Raw genomic sequence first — 18,242 nt, 5'->3', positions numbered from 1 at the left:
CCCTCCTCAAGGATTCCACTGACTGTCTTTGCTGCCTGCTCTAATGTGGGTGGGGAAAGTTTAATCACAGATATTTAGCCCAAAGATAACCTTCCTGTTTTTCCTCATTAGTCCAGTGTCTCTATGTCATATTGTTTTCTGTCAGCCACAGTCCACCCATTGATCATCTCCAATAAGAGTGATACTAGTGTTAATTCAGTATCAATAAAACTCATTGGCTGACATCTGATATTCCAAAACACTATTCCTAAACATTATTCCTTGCATATAGTAATCATCTATTTGCACCTAACTCCTTCACCTTACCTATAAGTTTAGAGAAATGGAAGCATGGAACAGACTGACGAAACTCAGAGGGGAGCAAGGTAAGGAGGGCAAAAAGAGATTAACCAAGAAAAAAAATATATATATATATATACACTAGAGGCCTGCTGCATGAAATTTGTGCACAAGTAGGGTCCTTAGGCCTGGCCAGCGATCAGGGCTCATTTGTGGGGCGACCAGTAGGGTGATTGAGGGTCTTCCACTGGCACATGCCTTGGCTGGCCTGGCACTGCCTACTTGCCGGCCCCACCCCCTGCTGCCACTGCCAGTGGCCTTCCTCTGTGGGGTGACCTGCAGGGCAATCAGGGAGGCACCCGCTGGCACCTGCCTTGGCTGGCCTGGAGCCTGCGGGCTGGGGACAGCTCCTTCATAGAGCATCTGCCCCTTGGTGGTCAGTGTGCATCATAGTGACTGGTCATTCCACCAGTCATTCCGCCATTTGGTCAATTTGCATATTAGGCTTTTATTATATAGGATGCACTAGAGGCCTGGTGCATGAATTTGTGCACAGGTGGGGTCCAGCTGGCCTTCCCCCGATCAGGGTCGGGGGAAGTGATTGGAGGTGGGGCTGGCTGGGGGGAGGGACTGCGAGTGGTTGGCTGGCCAGCCTGCCCCCTGGTTGAACTCCCAGTCGAACTCCCAGTTGAGAAGCCAATTTGCAGATTAGCCTCTTATTATATAGGATAACCCATGGGCACAGACAATAGTGCAGTGAAGACCTGGGGATGGGGGATGGGAGCAGAGTGGAGGGAGTCAGTGGGGGGGGGGGGCAAAAGGGGAAGGGCATCTGTAGTATTTTCAACAATAAAGATAAATTTTTAAAAATAATAATAATAAAGGGCAGGATTATGTCTTACTTCTTTATAATGCCTCAAATAATGGAATGCCTAATATATAGCAAATGTTCAAGAACTCTTACCAACTTAATAAATAGGGGATTGGAAATACCATCTGTTGGATTCTGAAAAAAGAAAGAAATTGCAACTAGTGAGTAAAGTGCTTAGACTTCCAATGGCCAGATTAGATAACTAGTTAATTGTGAAATAACTGTAGTACTGTGTTTGTCTTTGCTTAAGCCAACAGAAGGCCTGCCTTACCCAAGCGCATGACATCATAGACCAAGCTGATGCCTCTGCCCCGGCAGGACACTTTTCAGGCATTGCCTCTGCCCTCTGCTGACTCTCACAGTCCCTTCTGGGGCCAGAGGCACACAACTGTGAAGTGGCCCTGCAGAGTTAGCTGAAGTGCTCAGCTAAGGAGCAGGAAAAATTCAAATGACCTGTATTGGACTTTGACTTTTATCTCCTAAATACCCTCCTCTACCCCTCTCAGCTCTCCACCCACCCTGAGCAACTGAATGCCACCAGCAGCTGCTGTAGCACCTGCCCTGAAGGAAGCTAGCAGTTGCCAGTTGCTGTGTTGGGATCTTTTCCCTCATTTCTCTTGAAAGGTCTTTTCCTCACTGGCTTTTGTTCCTCGCCCCCACCACCTGACATGCTTTCTCCTAGCTTGCTCTTTCACATCTCTGAATCCTACAGGGCCAGCTCAAATCCTTTCTCCTTCTTGAAATCCTTTTTGTTCCTCCTCAGGAGGTGGTAATTGCTCCCTCTGATGAACACCTGGGCACATGGTACTGATGCTACTTGACATTTTGGATATACTGCTAATTATTTTTTCTCCTGTGTTTGTTTATTGTGCTTCTTGAAAAATAAAATCTGTAGCATTTTATTTCATATGGCAATTTTTTAAAATACTTGGTCATATGAAAGAGAAGCATCTAGAAAAGAATTTGACAGAGGTAAACACACAATAAAAATTATTATAAATGAGAAAAATCTATGAGCATGTGATGCTTTTATAATATACAAAATATTTTCAAGTTGTTTTCTTAAAAGAATAGTTAGCCCAACCAGTTTTGCTCAGTGGTTGAGCATCAAGCTATGAACCAGGAGGTCACAGTTCAATTCCCGTTAGAGCACATGCCCAGGTGCGGGCTTGATCCTCAGTAGCGGGTGTGCAGAAAGCAGTCGATCAGTGTTTCTCATCATTGATGTTTCTAGCTCTCTCTACTTCTTCCTCCCTCTCTGAAATCAATAAAAGTATATTTAAACAAACAAAAGAACAATTAGAGAAGAGTCTTAGACTTCCCAACTGGACATAAGGAAATGTTTCACACTCAGCAATGAATATAGGTTACAAATATGCAAATCAGAAATGGAGATTCTGTTCTATCATCTACATGCAGTAGTTCAGAAATACCAAACATGGTCCATCTATTTGAACACCAGATCATGTTCTTGATTCTAGACAGAACGGCTTACTGAGTCTTCTAGGCCAGTTGTTATACACACACCAGATGCACATCTGGATCCAGACTAATTTAAATGACTTAGCTGTCCTGGTCCACTATCTTCTGATAAGCTTCATGCAATTTAAATTGTATAGATATGGTTCTTGCCTAGAAACAAACCTTTTAAAATTTTCATGCTAGTAATCTTATAAGTTTGGCAAGCAAAACCTTTATGAAGATGAGTATCTAAGGCATTTTAAACTTTGACAATGGTAGGTCTAGGGCTGTGGAATATTACTTGCCAGGTTGAGGGGGATTAAAAAGGGTCATGTTGAATATATTATTTTAAAAAGGAAAATTATTTTAAAAGAAAAAGGATTACCCAACAAATTCATCCCTTTTATTACATTTCTGTTGCCACCATTCATATTCTGACATTCTTATCTTCACCTAGACTATTGTGTTGCTTTCATGTTCTGCCCTCCATGCTCTCTTTCTAATTCACCCAATGAAGCAATAACTATTTTTTATGGATTTATATGTGCCAAGCACTCTGATGAAGGCTTAATTCCCTCATTTCAGAATGGCTAGTCTCCTAAACAATCACATTCAACAACTCTCCACTTTAAAAAATCCTTTCCAATCTTATCATATACTTGTTTTGTTCATATGCTCAACCTCTTCAATCAGAGTAATTATTCACACTTTTCTGTGATATATGTATCAGTTTTCAACATAATTCCCTGGGGTCTAGAAATACAAAATAAATCACTCTTAGAGAAGTAGAAGTTGTGGTCCTATCATAAATGCAACAATCTGAGAAAAACATCTCAAATTAGAGAATATAAGAGGTGCTTTTGCAAAATTTTTTAAATGCTTGCTAAAATTATGGAGGAAAGTACAGAAGGGATACGGGCCTTAATTCAGAATTGGGACAAGGAAGTTAAACACAAGGAGTAGGCAGACTAAAGAAGCCTGACAGCAGAACAACTGGGGTGTCAGGAAATGAAAACAGTTGTCATAAATTTCTTCTTTAGAAACAAACCCCAGGGTAAAATACAAAATTACCCTCATACTGAAAACTTCGATATTTTGAAGGTTAGAGTTCCAAGATGCATGATCATACCCAAAGAGAAGGAGAAAAAAGAATCTAGCATTGCAAAATGGGACACTTTTTTGAGCACCAATTGTATGCAGAGCATTGCACTTCTGTAAAGATCCAGGTAGCCTGAACTACCCACAATGACCAATTGCTCCATCATGAAGGAGTGAGCGTCAACTGTATCACACTGCAGTGCCAACTCTCACTCTAAGCACAGGCCCCTCCCTATCTGCCAGAATGAATTCCAAATTCACAGTCAGGATCCAAGTTAGGCCACATTAGCTGCTCTGTATTGTTAACCTTTGTCTTAACTTACCATCAAGGAGCACTAATTAAGATAAGAAATAGAGCTACTTCTTTATTTCACATGCATCTTCAGATTTCTGAATTATCCATTAAAGCAATCGATGACATCTGTGTATGTTTTTCACAAAAGAGAAAAGCATGCATGCCTCAGGGTGCATCTGTCTGGCTGAGCAACAGATGGGAAAAAACCTCTTTCTACAGTTTCTATTAAAGTACAGAGAAATACAATAATTTAAAGGTTACAAAAATAAGGTAAATGGTATATAAAAATAAATCAATAAACTCTATAGCAAAAAAAAAATAATATTTTTGGGTTAATCTGAAAAGGCTGAGTTTCCTAAGATGAAAAATGAGAAAAAACATTTGGCAAAATCTTTAACTTGGACTTTTGTGTGTATTTAATTTTGTTTTTAGGTTCCAGATTCAGAGAAGTTCAACTGATCCAAACAGTTACAAAAGCTTAGGACACAGCTTTCGAACAATTTTCCGAACAGAAGGGTATGTATGGTTCTTCATATATAGACTCTATGTTATATATTTAGGCAATTAAATATATTACTACATAACATTTTCTCATTTTGAATGGGATATTTTCCTAGTCTTATTAGGGGAAAATGTGTAAAGGAGTGCCTTCCTACTTTTTGATGTTGTTCTTGATAATATGATTGAAAATTATATATGTGTACAATAGGAATTACCATAAAAAGAAGAGGTATACAATAGAAATGACCATAAAAACATCAGTTTGATGTTTGATGACTAGAGGACAATTTCTAATTTGTGCCATGAAGGCTTTTTAGAGTTCTCAATAACTGGGCATATGTAAACTTAACAGTTCCTTATTTTTATTCTTAAATATATTGCTCAAACATGGTCCTTGTTTGTATTGTGGTTTACAAATATTCGATCAAAACTGACCTACATCAGAAATTGATGTGTCAAATTCATTAGCCTGTTAGTTGAACCATTCCAGGTGGACAAATGAAACCAAGACTCAGAGAAGCTAGTAATTTTCACAGATCCGGTAAGCAGTGGAGCTGGGACTCAAATCTAGGGCTATTTGATTCCAACACCCATGCTGCTAACTGCTATAGTTCACTATCTCTCTTGGCAGCTTGTCCTGTAGATACTGTTCTGCTAATTGTTTATTTCAGTTAAATATATATCATGAACATCTTTCCATGCCAGTATATTCTTTTCAGCAACAGCATAGTAATTTATTTATCTACCTGCTGCAATTTATTAAATTAATCCTTTTTGTGGACCATTAGTTTGTTTTCAGATTTTCACTCTTATGAACAGCAGTGCAGTAAATATTCTTGGTTGTTTTGCATATGCAAAAAACGAGTTTTGCATATGTGTATACTTATGTATATATTTCTATAAAATGAAGATATGGATTTATAGGATCAGATGTTACCAAATTATCTTGTAAAAAGGACGTAATGATTTCATACCTTTAGTGTTTGATTTCTCATTTTTCATACCCTGTCAACCCTGGGCATTATAACCATTATTTGGCATATCTGTCCCTCACATGCCTCTCTTGCTTATTATCTAACAGGTGAAAAGTAAAACTATAGTATTCCTTTGATGTAATGGGAATTGAGCATACTTTTGTATCATAAAGTATCATTTCTTTCATGAATTGCTTATCTGTGTCCTTTGCCCTTTCTGTTAGGTGATTTTTTTTGTTGATTTGTAGGAGCTCAGCATATTATTGTAGGTGCTAATCTTTTGGCTATTACATATAATGTGAATATTTTTCCTAACTTGTCATTTTTCTTACAACTATAGTGTCTTACACCTTTCAAAAGTTTGTATTTTTTGAAGATTGTGAGTATATCTGCCTGTTTTGCTTTGTAAAATTTGCTTTGCCATTTTGATGTCAAATTTACATATAAAAAGAAGGTCATCCCCTAATCCCAAGATTATAAACATTTTCTTCTGATACTTTACATTTAAATCTTTCATCCATATAAGAATATTTTTTCATGTGCAATGTGGTAGATAGGAATTAAATTTTATTTTCAAGTGGTTTGACTAATAATTGACTATTGTCCAAACACCAGTTGTTGAAAAATCCATCCTTTACTCACTGTTAAACTTTCACATGTCATCTAATTTTCCTATTCTGTTTCTCCACTTCCTGTTCTGTCTTATTAATTTATCTATCTCTATGCCAGTATCATACTGTTTGCTTTATTTTATCTAGAGTATCTGGGAATGTGTGAAAATATGCCCTCTTCATCATGGTGTGCAGAGCCCTTCCAATGTGGCATCCCTTCTTCTCCAGGCTCATTTCTCATTCACACATTTGCTCCAGGAATAGCAAACGTTTCAGCCCCCTGCTCTCTCACACTCTCACACTTTGCATGCTATTCCCTGTTCCTGAAGGACCAACCCCCTAATCCACACAAGAAACTCCAGCTCCTCATTCCAGGGTGTCCTCAGTTTCACGCTCTCTGACCGTCTTTTCTCTACCACATGCTTTCTCTATGAGTCTTTATTTACATATGCTATATAAAATATAGTATGCATTGCCCTGATTTATTGTGTTCATTTTCTTTTTCCCCTCTCCCACCTCAAGAATGTATTTCCCTAAAGGCCATGTCTCATTTAGCTCTGTATCCCTGAGGCCTGTATTTGGCAGTGAGTAGATATAGTAATTGCACAATGAACAAATGAATGAATCACACCAACATCGTAATGTTTCAAAATGAAACAGAGATGATAATTCTTACTATAGACCACCCCTCTTAAGTTATGGTAATAATCTTGATGCCTGATTAAATATTATGAGGTCACCTAGTGACATAGGATTGGCAAGTTCTTGCTATTGCACTGGTGATGTGATACCTAAGTGTCATACATTGATAGTGTACCTGTTTTATAGCAATTAGTATCAAAATTATGCTCATTTTACCCAAGATATATGTAAAGAAGTCATAGTGTATTATGGAATCAATAAATGTGTCTCTTTCCAGTAAAACAGTAGTGTCAGCATTGCCAAGTTCTGTAAGCTGTAACAGATATCTCTGAATTAGATGTGGGAGTTCCTTAGCCAGGCTCTTCATTTCATGTGTGTTTTAGGAAGAATTTGATGTTTTTGCTTTGATATCAAATAATATAACAAACATACAGTATGTGTGGTCCTTGCATAGTGAAATTGGCCTTTTCCTAGTCTGTATGTGTAATTGCTTCTACAGCAAATTGGCATTCTGTCTGTACTGCCGTTAGATATGGGCATGCTGTTAGCCAAAAGCCAGAACACTCCTCTCTTAGAGATGGAAATATTTGTAAGAGAAAAAGCTGCCTGTTACGTTTGATACAGAGTAAGAGCATTTCATTGCCTAAGGTTAAAAAGAAAAGAAAAGAAAGCCTTTAAACACACACCGTGTTGAATATTTTTGCTAGCAAAAGCAGTTCCTTTTGATTTTCTTACTTAGCTTTCAGAGTGCACTGAGTTTTCAAAGATGTTCTTGTCACTCAGGTACACGGAGACCAGCTTGGTCTGTGGTCCTCAAGGAGGAAGCACTAGTCCATTTGACTATTAGCACATTTAGGAGAATTTCTGTCTCCTGGGTTTTCCTATCTCCCTCCAATTCAAGGTTTTGAAAGCTAGTCCTTTTATGTCGCTAGAAAACATTAAACTCTGTTAAGACACTTAGAATCTGCACATATATCCCATCTCCCTTCTGTAAGAAAGTGAAGTAGTGGTTCTTAGGGTTGCAATTCTGTACCTCTCTGCCCAGAATTCACATTTCCTAGAGACAATAGCTCAGTCACCAGGTCCAAAACCCTTTATTGTTTCTGATATTCTTTTTCTTCATAAAATTATAGATATATAGTACTTCTATTAAAGACATAGTTTTTCAACCCAGCTTTACAGAGGTGAAAATAATTTAAGTAAAAAAAATAAATACCTTCCAAATTCTGAGTAAGGATTTCCATAGTATGAAATCATCATGTTTAGTTAGATTTTACCAAAGAGGCCATCACTGTTTTATCTAAAAAAGAAGAGAGAACTCAGAGGAAAGGAATTTGTCACTGTTGAGAGTACCTCTTTTGTCACCATGATCCTTCATCTTTCTTTGGTTTAACAAAAATAAATAACAAGTCCATCTACTATAATTGTGAGCCCAGAGAGACACAAAGATTTAGCGTAGTTGATTAGGTGCCTTTAAAACCAATAAGGTGTGTTTTGTACTCTCCTAGCCAAAAGTGGCTGGTGTCTCTGTTTACCGTGAATTCATGCACCATGCCTCACTTCCAGTTGTTCCAGAGTCTCTCATGGATGTTTTCCTAGTTTCTTTCATACTTGTCCTTCCTCTAAAACAAGTGATTGAGATTCTAAAAATAAACAAACAAACAAAAACCACCTGGGACTGCCTACCTCCTTACTCTCCCTCCCCTGAAAGTGCCTAGTGGCCATTCCTCCCGAAATGAAGAGGAAAAAAAAACACGTGTTAAACAGAACTTAAGATATTCTTAAAAAACAAAAAAGACAAAAAAAAAGAGTGCTTATTTTCTTCAATGTACAGGCACTATGCTAGGGACTATTTTATTCATGATTGTCAACAATGCACCGTTCTCAACTCAACATAGCATCATTATGTCTGTCTTTTGTATGAAGTAACTGAAGATCTGAGAAATAAATAACTTGGCCGAAGTCACCCAGGTGTTAGTGGCATACCATGGTTTTTTCCTTACACTCTATCTGTCACTTTTCACTAAACACCAAGTTTTGTTGGTATTGATTGAATGTAAAGGAGATAGTGTGGAAGTAGTGGCTACAAAACCCAACTTTTAAATACCTTTGGTATATACCCTCCCTCAAATCACATAGCAATTTAGAATAGCTTTAATCTCCTTCTTCAAGTGAAGTCTGCAAGCTCTGAGAGACCAGTATATGTTCAGTCAACCAAATCTTGTTGATTCTGAGGCAGCACCACAAATCTCTAACAACTCAACACTTAATCCGATCATTGCCCCATCCCTTGCAGATAGCTCCCTCTCTCTCTGAAAAATGCATGGTTTCCCATCGGTCTATTCTCATCCTGCATGCTCCCTAGTTTTCTTATGAGAAAAATTCTCAGGCATCGGTCTGCCCAAGGCAAATAGCTAGGAAACAACTAGTTCAGATTAAACTTAGTTTCAAATGAGAAACATGTTGATTGCTGGTGCCTTCAGAAATACAGTATTCTTCAGAAAGTAGAAAATGTGTGGTTGCATTTGGGGGGCATTTGAACTGTGTTTTGTCTCATGATTTGTTTTCTGTAACCACTGATGCTGCCCCAAGTATCATCTTACAATCAGACCACTTGGTGATTATAATATTTTCTAGTTAAATGACATTTAAGGCCTTGTTTTATGAGCTCCAGCATAATTGGCTAATTTGGTAAACTCCAGATGTGTGAGATAATGTGCCACTCATTCAAGTGCCTTTCAGACAGCATAAATGGCACAGCCCCAGGAGGTATAATCACTCCCTCTTGTTTTCATTAAGAAAGGGAATGAGTGGCTTTTGACACAGACAAAGGAAGTGGGGTGTCTACAATTCAAAATCAACAACAACCGGGTAAGATTTGGACATTCTTTTTACAGGTGAAATCACCCCCCAAAATCATTGGCTTAATTTGGTGTCTTGGTGGCTCTACTTTTTAAAAAGTGACACATGTAATCTAACGTGGCCAGGTGACTGTGAAAACCACTCTGAAAATAGAAAAGACCTCTGAAAACAGAGAAACCTACCCCTATAAAAACTGCCCTGAGTAAAGTAGTCTCTGGAAACTGCCCCTCAATGTCACATGGAAGTGAAGAGAACCATGGTTGTGAAGAGACAGGGGAGGAGCTAAACCTAACCCATAGCCAGGAATATTGGTTATTTGAGTAATCAGTGGCTTCGCCACCTAAACCAAGTTCCAACTTCACAAGGCCCAGTAGATGCTGTTGCTTTTTCTTTCTTCCCCTTCATCACCCAATAGAAACCAACTCATCTACCCAGCATTGCCAAACAGGAGCAAGCGAGTGGTTCTTGGCATTACTGTTCCCCAGATCCTGGGGCCAGTCCCTACAGGTCCAGTGGCTTTCACATACAGCTGAGTCATGGGTCACTGTGGGCTCACTGCCCCTTAACCAATGCAGTTTTCACTCCGATGAATAATTACAGAATGTACCCCAGGCACCTCAATGGATAATTTGCAGTGCAGATCAAGTGTGTGTGGATCACTGGGCATTGACTGGGTTTGCCCAAGGGAATCCATTGTTCGGCAGGCTCCAGATGTGCACTAGGGCGTCTGTGATAAGTTTCCTGTTGCCTTGAGTGCCTTATCTCCCTTCCTTTTTGTTTTACTAAAGAGGCCTTTCTTGGGACCCACTGGACCTCCCTTGAGTGCTCCCTTGTTTTGTTTCTAGCTTTATTGAGATATATTTGACATGTAACACTGCGTGAGTTTAAGGTGTATAATGTGCTGGTTTGATACACGCATATATATTGAGAAATGACTACCACAATAGGGTTGGTTAACACCTCCATCACCTCACATAATTGCTGTATTTTTGTTTGTGGCGAGCACATTTAAGATCTACTCTCTTGGCAACTTTCAAGTATACAGTAAAGTACTGGTAACTATAGTCACCATGCTATTCCTTGCATTTCTGCTCCTTCGTTATATGAGTGGTAGGAGGAAACCAGGAAGTTCCAGCTGCTCTTGCTGCCACATTACAGAGTTCAGCCCTGCTTGCCTGAGCTTCTGAATGATGGCGCAAGTGTCCTCTTTATCTAGGGGAAAAAATGAAACCAGAAAAAAAAAATAACACAGAATGTGAGAGTTTGGAGAATAAACTGTAGCAAATCTGTCTGGCAGGTCTTATAAGTGAGGGACCCTGGTCCAGAATATGTATGGCATCCAGTAGACTGAAGCCATTTCTTCTTCCAAGTCATCTCCTGTTTTGGAAAGAGAGAAAATAGATGATCTAAATTCAAGCATGGACCTACTATTATTTTTCTTGAATAATCTGTGTTCCTTTTAAAAATGATTTATAAATATTTTAGTATATTATCCTCATAAATTTACAGTCATAATATATATATATATATATATATATATATATATATATATATATATAAATTGTTTTTCACAGAAAGCTTATGCTGTGTTACTAAGAATTTTAAACTCTGGTTATTTAGCAATTCAAGGTTGAAAATGAAAGGATAAAGGATCAGGAGGAAGAATATTGAAGAAACATAGACAGTAGCTTATTTCAATATATTTTTTTAAAAGCTGGGCAATTAAACTATCGGTACGTTATTTGACATTTCCATTTTACCAGGTTATTTTGCACCAGCACGAAGGTACACAGTTGTGAATTAAGCTGTGTTGGGCTGTGACGCAGGCTTTGCAGTCAGGAGCGGATGATGACTTTTCGGAGCTCAGAAAGCCGCATCCTCAGCGCTTCAACGCCCCGGGTTTCTGTTTCCTTTCCTAAACCAGAGGGCTTCCGTTCTGCCCACAGAGTGGCCTTTAAAATGGCTTCAGCTCCTAGATTTCCCTCCTGTCATCACCACAGATTGCTAGCTGACAGTCACACGCTGACTCCCCCAGCCTCTTGCTAACAGTGCTTTCTGAATTACTGACTGGCCTTTGGCAAGGATGTAACTGTTGCCAAGGACTAAGTGAAAACGTTTGCAGGGATGTCAGCCCGTCAGCAAGGCCTGATGAAGAGACCAAACACAGCCTCTCTCGGCTCTCAGTGCTGACAAGGAGGAAAGGAGGACCAGTTGTCTGGGTGGAAGCAGTTGTCTTTCGGGAATGTTTGTGTCTCAGTTCAGAGCCTGAGCAGATAGTCCCCATGTTTTATAGAGTGTTAATGGGAGGTGAGGAGATTCCATCGTGAATGGGAGATATCCCACTGGAAATATCTCGAGTTGTTCTGGATTTCTGATGGGCTGAATCATAGTCGCCTCGGGAAAAAAGAATATCTTTACAAAAACAAAATTCTTTTTCTAGTGCTGGTTAAACTGAACATTTCCAGATGCAAATGAGAAAGAAAATCTAAAAATTATTCTACCTTTTTCTAATTCTCTTATTGTAGAAAGTAACATAGGCATTATTTGAAATACCATAGACAAGGTTAAAGGAGTCAATATTTTATGTTCATCCTTGATTTCATCTAGTGTCTCTGATTTTGTGGAATTACACCATTCAATATACTATCTTTTTGGTGGGATCTTCTATTCCTGGTCATACGCAAATTTGATCTCATTTTACTTTCCTCAGAAATAAAAGGTAACATAAGAAGTTATATATATACACATACATGTATGTAATTATAATTGAATTGCTTATGGATTAGATTGCTACCTTTTCTCTGTAAGTCCCATGAGTCAGGTGCCATTGGAGAATCCATGAGAATTAATTGTGACAAGCTTTTACTCAGTTCCTGCTTAGGAATCTGTTTCATCACCCAGTTACATTGCTTTCATCACTGGTCCATTATTTTTTGTCCAGTCTCATAGCTTTAGCTTTCCCTTCCCTCTGGGTCTTTCAGGGAGCTTGAAACTGGAGGAAAGGAGAACATTCAGACATTATTGATATAATAGTGATTATATTCAGAACTTGTTACCATGTTAGCCCTTTACTGTTTATGGAATGTGCCCACATGTGTTACCTCACTTCATACTGGCAGGTGGGAAGGAAGTATGGATTCTAGTTTTCTAGTCAAGAAACTGATAAAATGTTAAGGGACTTTCCCATCATCTCACAGCTGTTATGTGTTGGTATGGGGACTCATCTGAAATCTTCTGCATCCTATACCATGCTCCCTACTCTATCAATAACTTAAAACAGTGATATTAGCAATAATAGAAGCAACACCTGAGATTTACACTGTTTCCATTACTGTGGATTCAAAGCAATCACATATCTCATCTCACTTGGCTGAGTAGCATTTGGAGGAGGTAAAGAAGAGATGGTATGGTTGGTTACATTTGACAAACCAGAAAACTTTAGCAGAAAGGAGTTTAGTGAGTTCCCCAGAATAATAGATGGGATTCTAAGATAAGCTCTCACATAATACAAAGCTATCATCTTTTTCTTAAAGAATAGTTTATTGATTTTTAGAGAGAGAGAGAGAAAGGGTGAGGGAGAGAGGGAGACACACTGATGTGAGAGCACAACATCAATCAGCTGCCTCCTGCACGCTACTACCTGGGGCAGAGCCCAAAACCCGGGTATGTGCTCTTGATCAGAAATTGAACTGGCAACCTCCTGGTACATGGGACAGCACCCAACCAACTAAGCCACACCAGCCAATGCCAACGATATCATTTTTAATGGTATCTTGAGCGAATGAAGTTGGACTAAAATGTGTTTTGAAGTGTGGCACCATCACCCCATGAGATCAAGATAGAGGATCATGATCCTTAGGACAAAGCTGACGCTAAAAGGAAGTTACAGGATTCAGTTTAATGTTAAGTCTCAATGAATAAGCTAAAACTCAGTTATTTGACCTGTCGGTATCTTTGTCTAACTCAACTTGAGCATTGGGTAATATCCAGGAAAACCTCATGAAATATAAAATATAAAATATAAAATATAAAATATAAAATAAGGCATGTAAAAATAAAATAAGTCATTTAACCAAAATTCCTTGGATGAATTGTCAGAAATGGTGAGAACTATCTTTTAATTGCGATATATGTTGAAATATGTGGGCACTAATACTTACAGCAGATGCCTGCTCTATGCAGTGGTCTTGTTCTCCTGCTTATATACGCTATGTTCATAATTCTCCTATCTGACTATAGAGGACTCATAGGAAGACAAAGCCCCAGGACAAGAAATTCTAATACAGACACCGCCTCAGTGGTAACAAAACATGAGATACAGTGTGAGATGAGCTTTGAAAACTCTTAACGAGATTTTGTAAGTTTGTGTTAGATTAGTGAGTTCTTTGATTTATTTACATGAAGCCTTCTTAAATTAAAAGAATCAAGAACCAAATGAAAGAAAAAATGTGCTCTGGGCTTGGCCAGGGTGGCTCAGTTGGTTGAGCATCGACCCATGCACCAAAAGGTTATTGGTTCGACTCCTGATCAGGGCATGTACCCAGGTTGCAGTTCAAGCCCTGGTAAAGGTGGTAGGAGCAGTAGGGGTGCATACAGAAGGCAACCAATTGATATTTCTCTCTCACATAGATGTTTCTCTCTCTCTCCCTCTCCCTTTGTCTATCTCTAAAATCAATAAAGACATATTAAAACAAACCAACGAACAAAAATAATGTACCATAGTGTCATTACCATTTTGTATTCTTTAAATTTTCAGTGAACAGGTCAATGTGCATTTTATAATGTAAATAACAAAATTCCCAGAAGTTGACACTATTTATAAAGGAACCGAAATTAAAAGAGTATTTCAATGTAATCCATTAAGCAATAGGACATACAGTAACAATGTATGCCTGAAACTATGGATAGTATTGAGCCTTATCAGTACTGTTTTCTCCTATAGATTAGGTCATTTCACAAATTATGATAAAGTTTAATCTATAGATTAGGTCATTTCACAAATGGAAGATTCGTTCTTACCATAGGCCTTAGCAATGTCAACATAGGATTTTTTTCTTTCCTTATTAAGTCAAGGACTTTCACCTTTTCACTTAAAGGAAGCACTTTATGGCTTCTCTTTGACATATCTGAATTGCCAGTATCACTACTCTTGTGCTTTCAGGCTGTTCTTAAGTAGAATGAGGGCTATTTGAACATCATCACTGCCATACCATTGCAATCAACCTGATAACCAAAAGGGTTACTAAGTGAGCAGTGGGCAGGTGGCATATGCAGTATGGGTGCACTGGAAAAAGGGATGATTTGTGTCCCAGGTGGGATGGGGTAGGATGTTGTCAGATTTCGTCACACTACTCAGAATGGTGCAATTTAAAACTCAGGAATTTTTATTTCTGGAATTGTCCATTTAATATTACAGACATGGTTGATCATGGGTAACTGGAGATGTGGAAAGCACTACTGTATCAGTAACTAAAGATCTGGCTTCATGTGTAAAATAAAACATGTGTTAAACTTCAACAATGTTTCACTCCTTAATCCCCATGATCTGGCTTTTGTCTGCTCCCATATTTGCAAACTGCTCTCTCAGAAGCCACCACAGGCCTCTTATTCTTTTGCATAAAATCTGAGACACTGAAGATTGTAAGATAAGCTATTATTTTATGTGTCATTAGAAAATACGATGACAAACTCCTTGGAATTATTCAACAATGGATATAGGTTTGAATGAAAAGGAGAAATTTCAAATGAATTTCTAGTTTGGGGCATATATGTCTGGTGATGGACAAATTATGCCCCTTGCACATTCAGAGACCTTTGATGATTCCCCATTGACCCCTATGCTAGGCTGCCACCGCTATCACCCCAGTGATCCGCACCTCCTTGTGTTTATGCTCTGTATAATCCCCTGCTTTTGAACATGAACTAGGCTTATTGATTCCCTTCCAATGAAGAGAATATGACAGAAGTGATGAGATGTCACCTTTTAAGATAACTATATCAAAGACTGGTTGTCATCTTGGTGGCCCTGTCTTACTCTTCTTGCTCTTTTGGTCTTTGGCTTTTCCATCCCTTTGAAGGAAGCTCTCCTATGGAGACACCCACGTGGCAAAGAACTGAAGATAGCTCTGACCAATAGCCAATGAGGACTGAGGCCCTCAGCCCAACAATAACCGGAAGGACCTGGATCCTGCCAACAACTGCATGAGTGAGCTTGGAGGTGAACCCTCCACCACCAGGCCTTCAGATAAGACCTCAGGTCCAGCCTGTAGTTGACTGTAATCTCATGGGAAAATCTTAATTCAGGGGCACATGCTAAACCATGCTCAATTTCCTGATGCACATAAATTGTGTGCTAATACAATTTTGCCACTAAGTGTTCAGAAAATTTGTTACACAGAAGTAGTTAGGTAATATAATACACAAGAGCAAATCTGAAACACTTAACATATTTATTGGGGGCCCATGATATCTGATTTGAATCTTTCAAGCTTTATCTGAACTAGAGTCATCCCATGTATCTTACTTTCAATCCCTTCTGGATCAATTATAACTCCTTAAACAATTTTTCTGTGCATGTTCATCAGCCAAGAATGGTATTTCCCCTTTTGTTCAGCTATGGAAATTCTGGTCATATGCTATCTTCCCTTTGATACCTTCTCTCATAACCCAAAATGGAAATAAATTTCTCCATATGTTCTTTTATGGCAATTTGATCCTCCATGATAACATTTCTCTTTGCACTCAGGTATACCTGGATTAGAATCCCACATATAACTTTTGGAACCTTGGGCAAATTATTTTGTCTCATTATACTTCAATTTCTTCGTTTGTAATATGGAGATAACACCTACTTGATTATGTTGCATGGTATGTAGATGAGTACATAAATAGTGTAGTTATTCATAACTACAAGTGGAACTTTGATGAAATCATCTTTGGGGCTCCTAGAGTGTATCACACAGTTCTTTGTATATAATCATCACCTGATTAAGGTTTGCTGAATTTAATTGAATGATTGGTGGTTTCATATATTCAGCTATTCTAGCCACATTAATACAGACAATAAATGTGGTCAAATCAAAATTCATATGAAGAAAAATTTATTACCTCTGTGATATCTTTAAGACCAAGATTCTAGAGATAATAATTTGTCTCTATCTCCAAGAAATAGCATTTTTATAACAGTTTCAAGAAGACAGTCAAATATTATTAATGGCCATGCAGGTTTCTGCAGGTAGAGGCTTGGATTTTGGCATATAGTGTTTTAGATTGAGAGGACTTACTGTCGACAAGTGTTGCTGGATGGTTTTTAGGGGCTTTTGTTGGGGAAACTGGAAGGGACGATGAAGACTGAAGTGAAAGGCAATCTACCTCCATTGCTTAGAACATGTTTTGTCTTCACTGCTGTACTTAAGACACTGCCTTGCCTGCCTAGAGTTTAATAAGCACAGTGACCCAAAACAGTATTAATAAAGACATATATTCTGATCAATAAAAATTCATAGCAGCACAATCCACCATAGCTAAGATCTGGAAACGGCCTAAGTGCCCATCAGTAGATGAATGGATTAGAAAACTGTGGTACATCTACATGATGGAATACTATGCTGCTGTAAAAAGGAAGGAACTCTTACCATTTGCAACAGCATGGATGGAACTGGAGAGCATTATGCTAAGTGAAATAAGCCAGTCAATGAAGGAAAAATACCACAGGACCTCACTCATTCATGGATAATAGAGACCATTATAAACTTTTGAACAATAATAGATACAGAGGCAGAGCTGCCTCAAACAGATTGTCAAACTGCAGCGGGAAGGCCGGGGAGGGTTGGGGGGCAGGAAGGAGGGGGGTAAGAGATCAACTGAAGGACTTGTATGCATGCATATAAGCATAACCAATGGACACAAGACACTGGGGGTAGGGGAGGCTAGGGGACTGTCAAGGGCGGGGGGGGGGGGAAGGACACATAAGTAATACCCTTTGTAATACTTTAAGCAATAATAAAAAAAATGAAATAGAGTAAAAACAAATGTATCTTAAAATAGGATAAAGACAAATCAAGAGTTAGACTTTTAAAAAAATATTTGTTGTTGAAAGTATCACAAATATCCCCTTATTTCCCCCATTGACCCCTTCTAGCCCAGCCTGACCCCTGCTCCAGGCCTTCACCACAATATTGTCTGTGGCCATGGGTTGTACATATATTCTATACAAGTTCTTTGGTTGAAAGCCAATGTTAACACACTTTTGATCCCAGCAACCACAAAGTACCTTGTTTCAAAACAACCATCCTGCTGAAAACAACTATAAATATTATACAAACTACACAAAACTAGTTTTTGAAGACATTGGAGAGGTAACAAAGTAGATAGAACTCATGAGGGGCTACAAAACCGGAGGGCAAGAAGCCCACCTCAGTGAGTTCTACATTCACCCAGGCTTTTTTCCCTAAAGACTCTGGTAAATCTTGTGAGAAAGGTTGGGGAGGGAGTTGAGACCAAGTTGAGGAAAGGAATTAAAGTTGGCATTCAAGGTTACCAAATGGCTGGGACCTGAGGATCAAAGATTCCAGAGAAGAGGGAAACTGCGGAGAGTAAACCCAATGATCTATATGTGATTTCCTCTCGAGGCACTTGCCACTTTATAT

General features: G+C 38.7%; 1 protein-coding gene across 1 annotated transcript in view; it reads left to right on the top strand.

Moving 5' to 3' along the window:
- SLC25A21 (solute carrier family 25 member 21) overlaps window positions 1–18,242 on the top strand; it is a 535,471-nt gene that overhangs the window by 397,517 nt on the left and 119,712 nt on the right. Inside the window, exon 3 of the mRNA XM_081094811.1 lies at window positions 4,437–4,520. Coding sequence (XP_080950937.1) covers window positions 4,437–4,520 — 84 coding nt within the window. The remainder of the gene's footprint in view (window positions 1–4,436; window positions 4,521–18,242) is intronic.

This window comes from Myotis nattereri, assembly GCF_964212035.1.
Source record: "Myotis nattereri genome assembly, chromosome: 1".
NCBI lineage: Eukaryota > Metazoa > Chordata > Mammalia > Chiroptera > Vespertilionidae > Myotis > Myotis nattereri.
The sequence above is the reverse complement of the archived record's forward strand: the minus strand, read 5'-3'. Positions and strand labels throughout refer to the sequence as shown.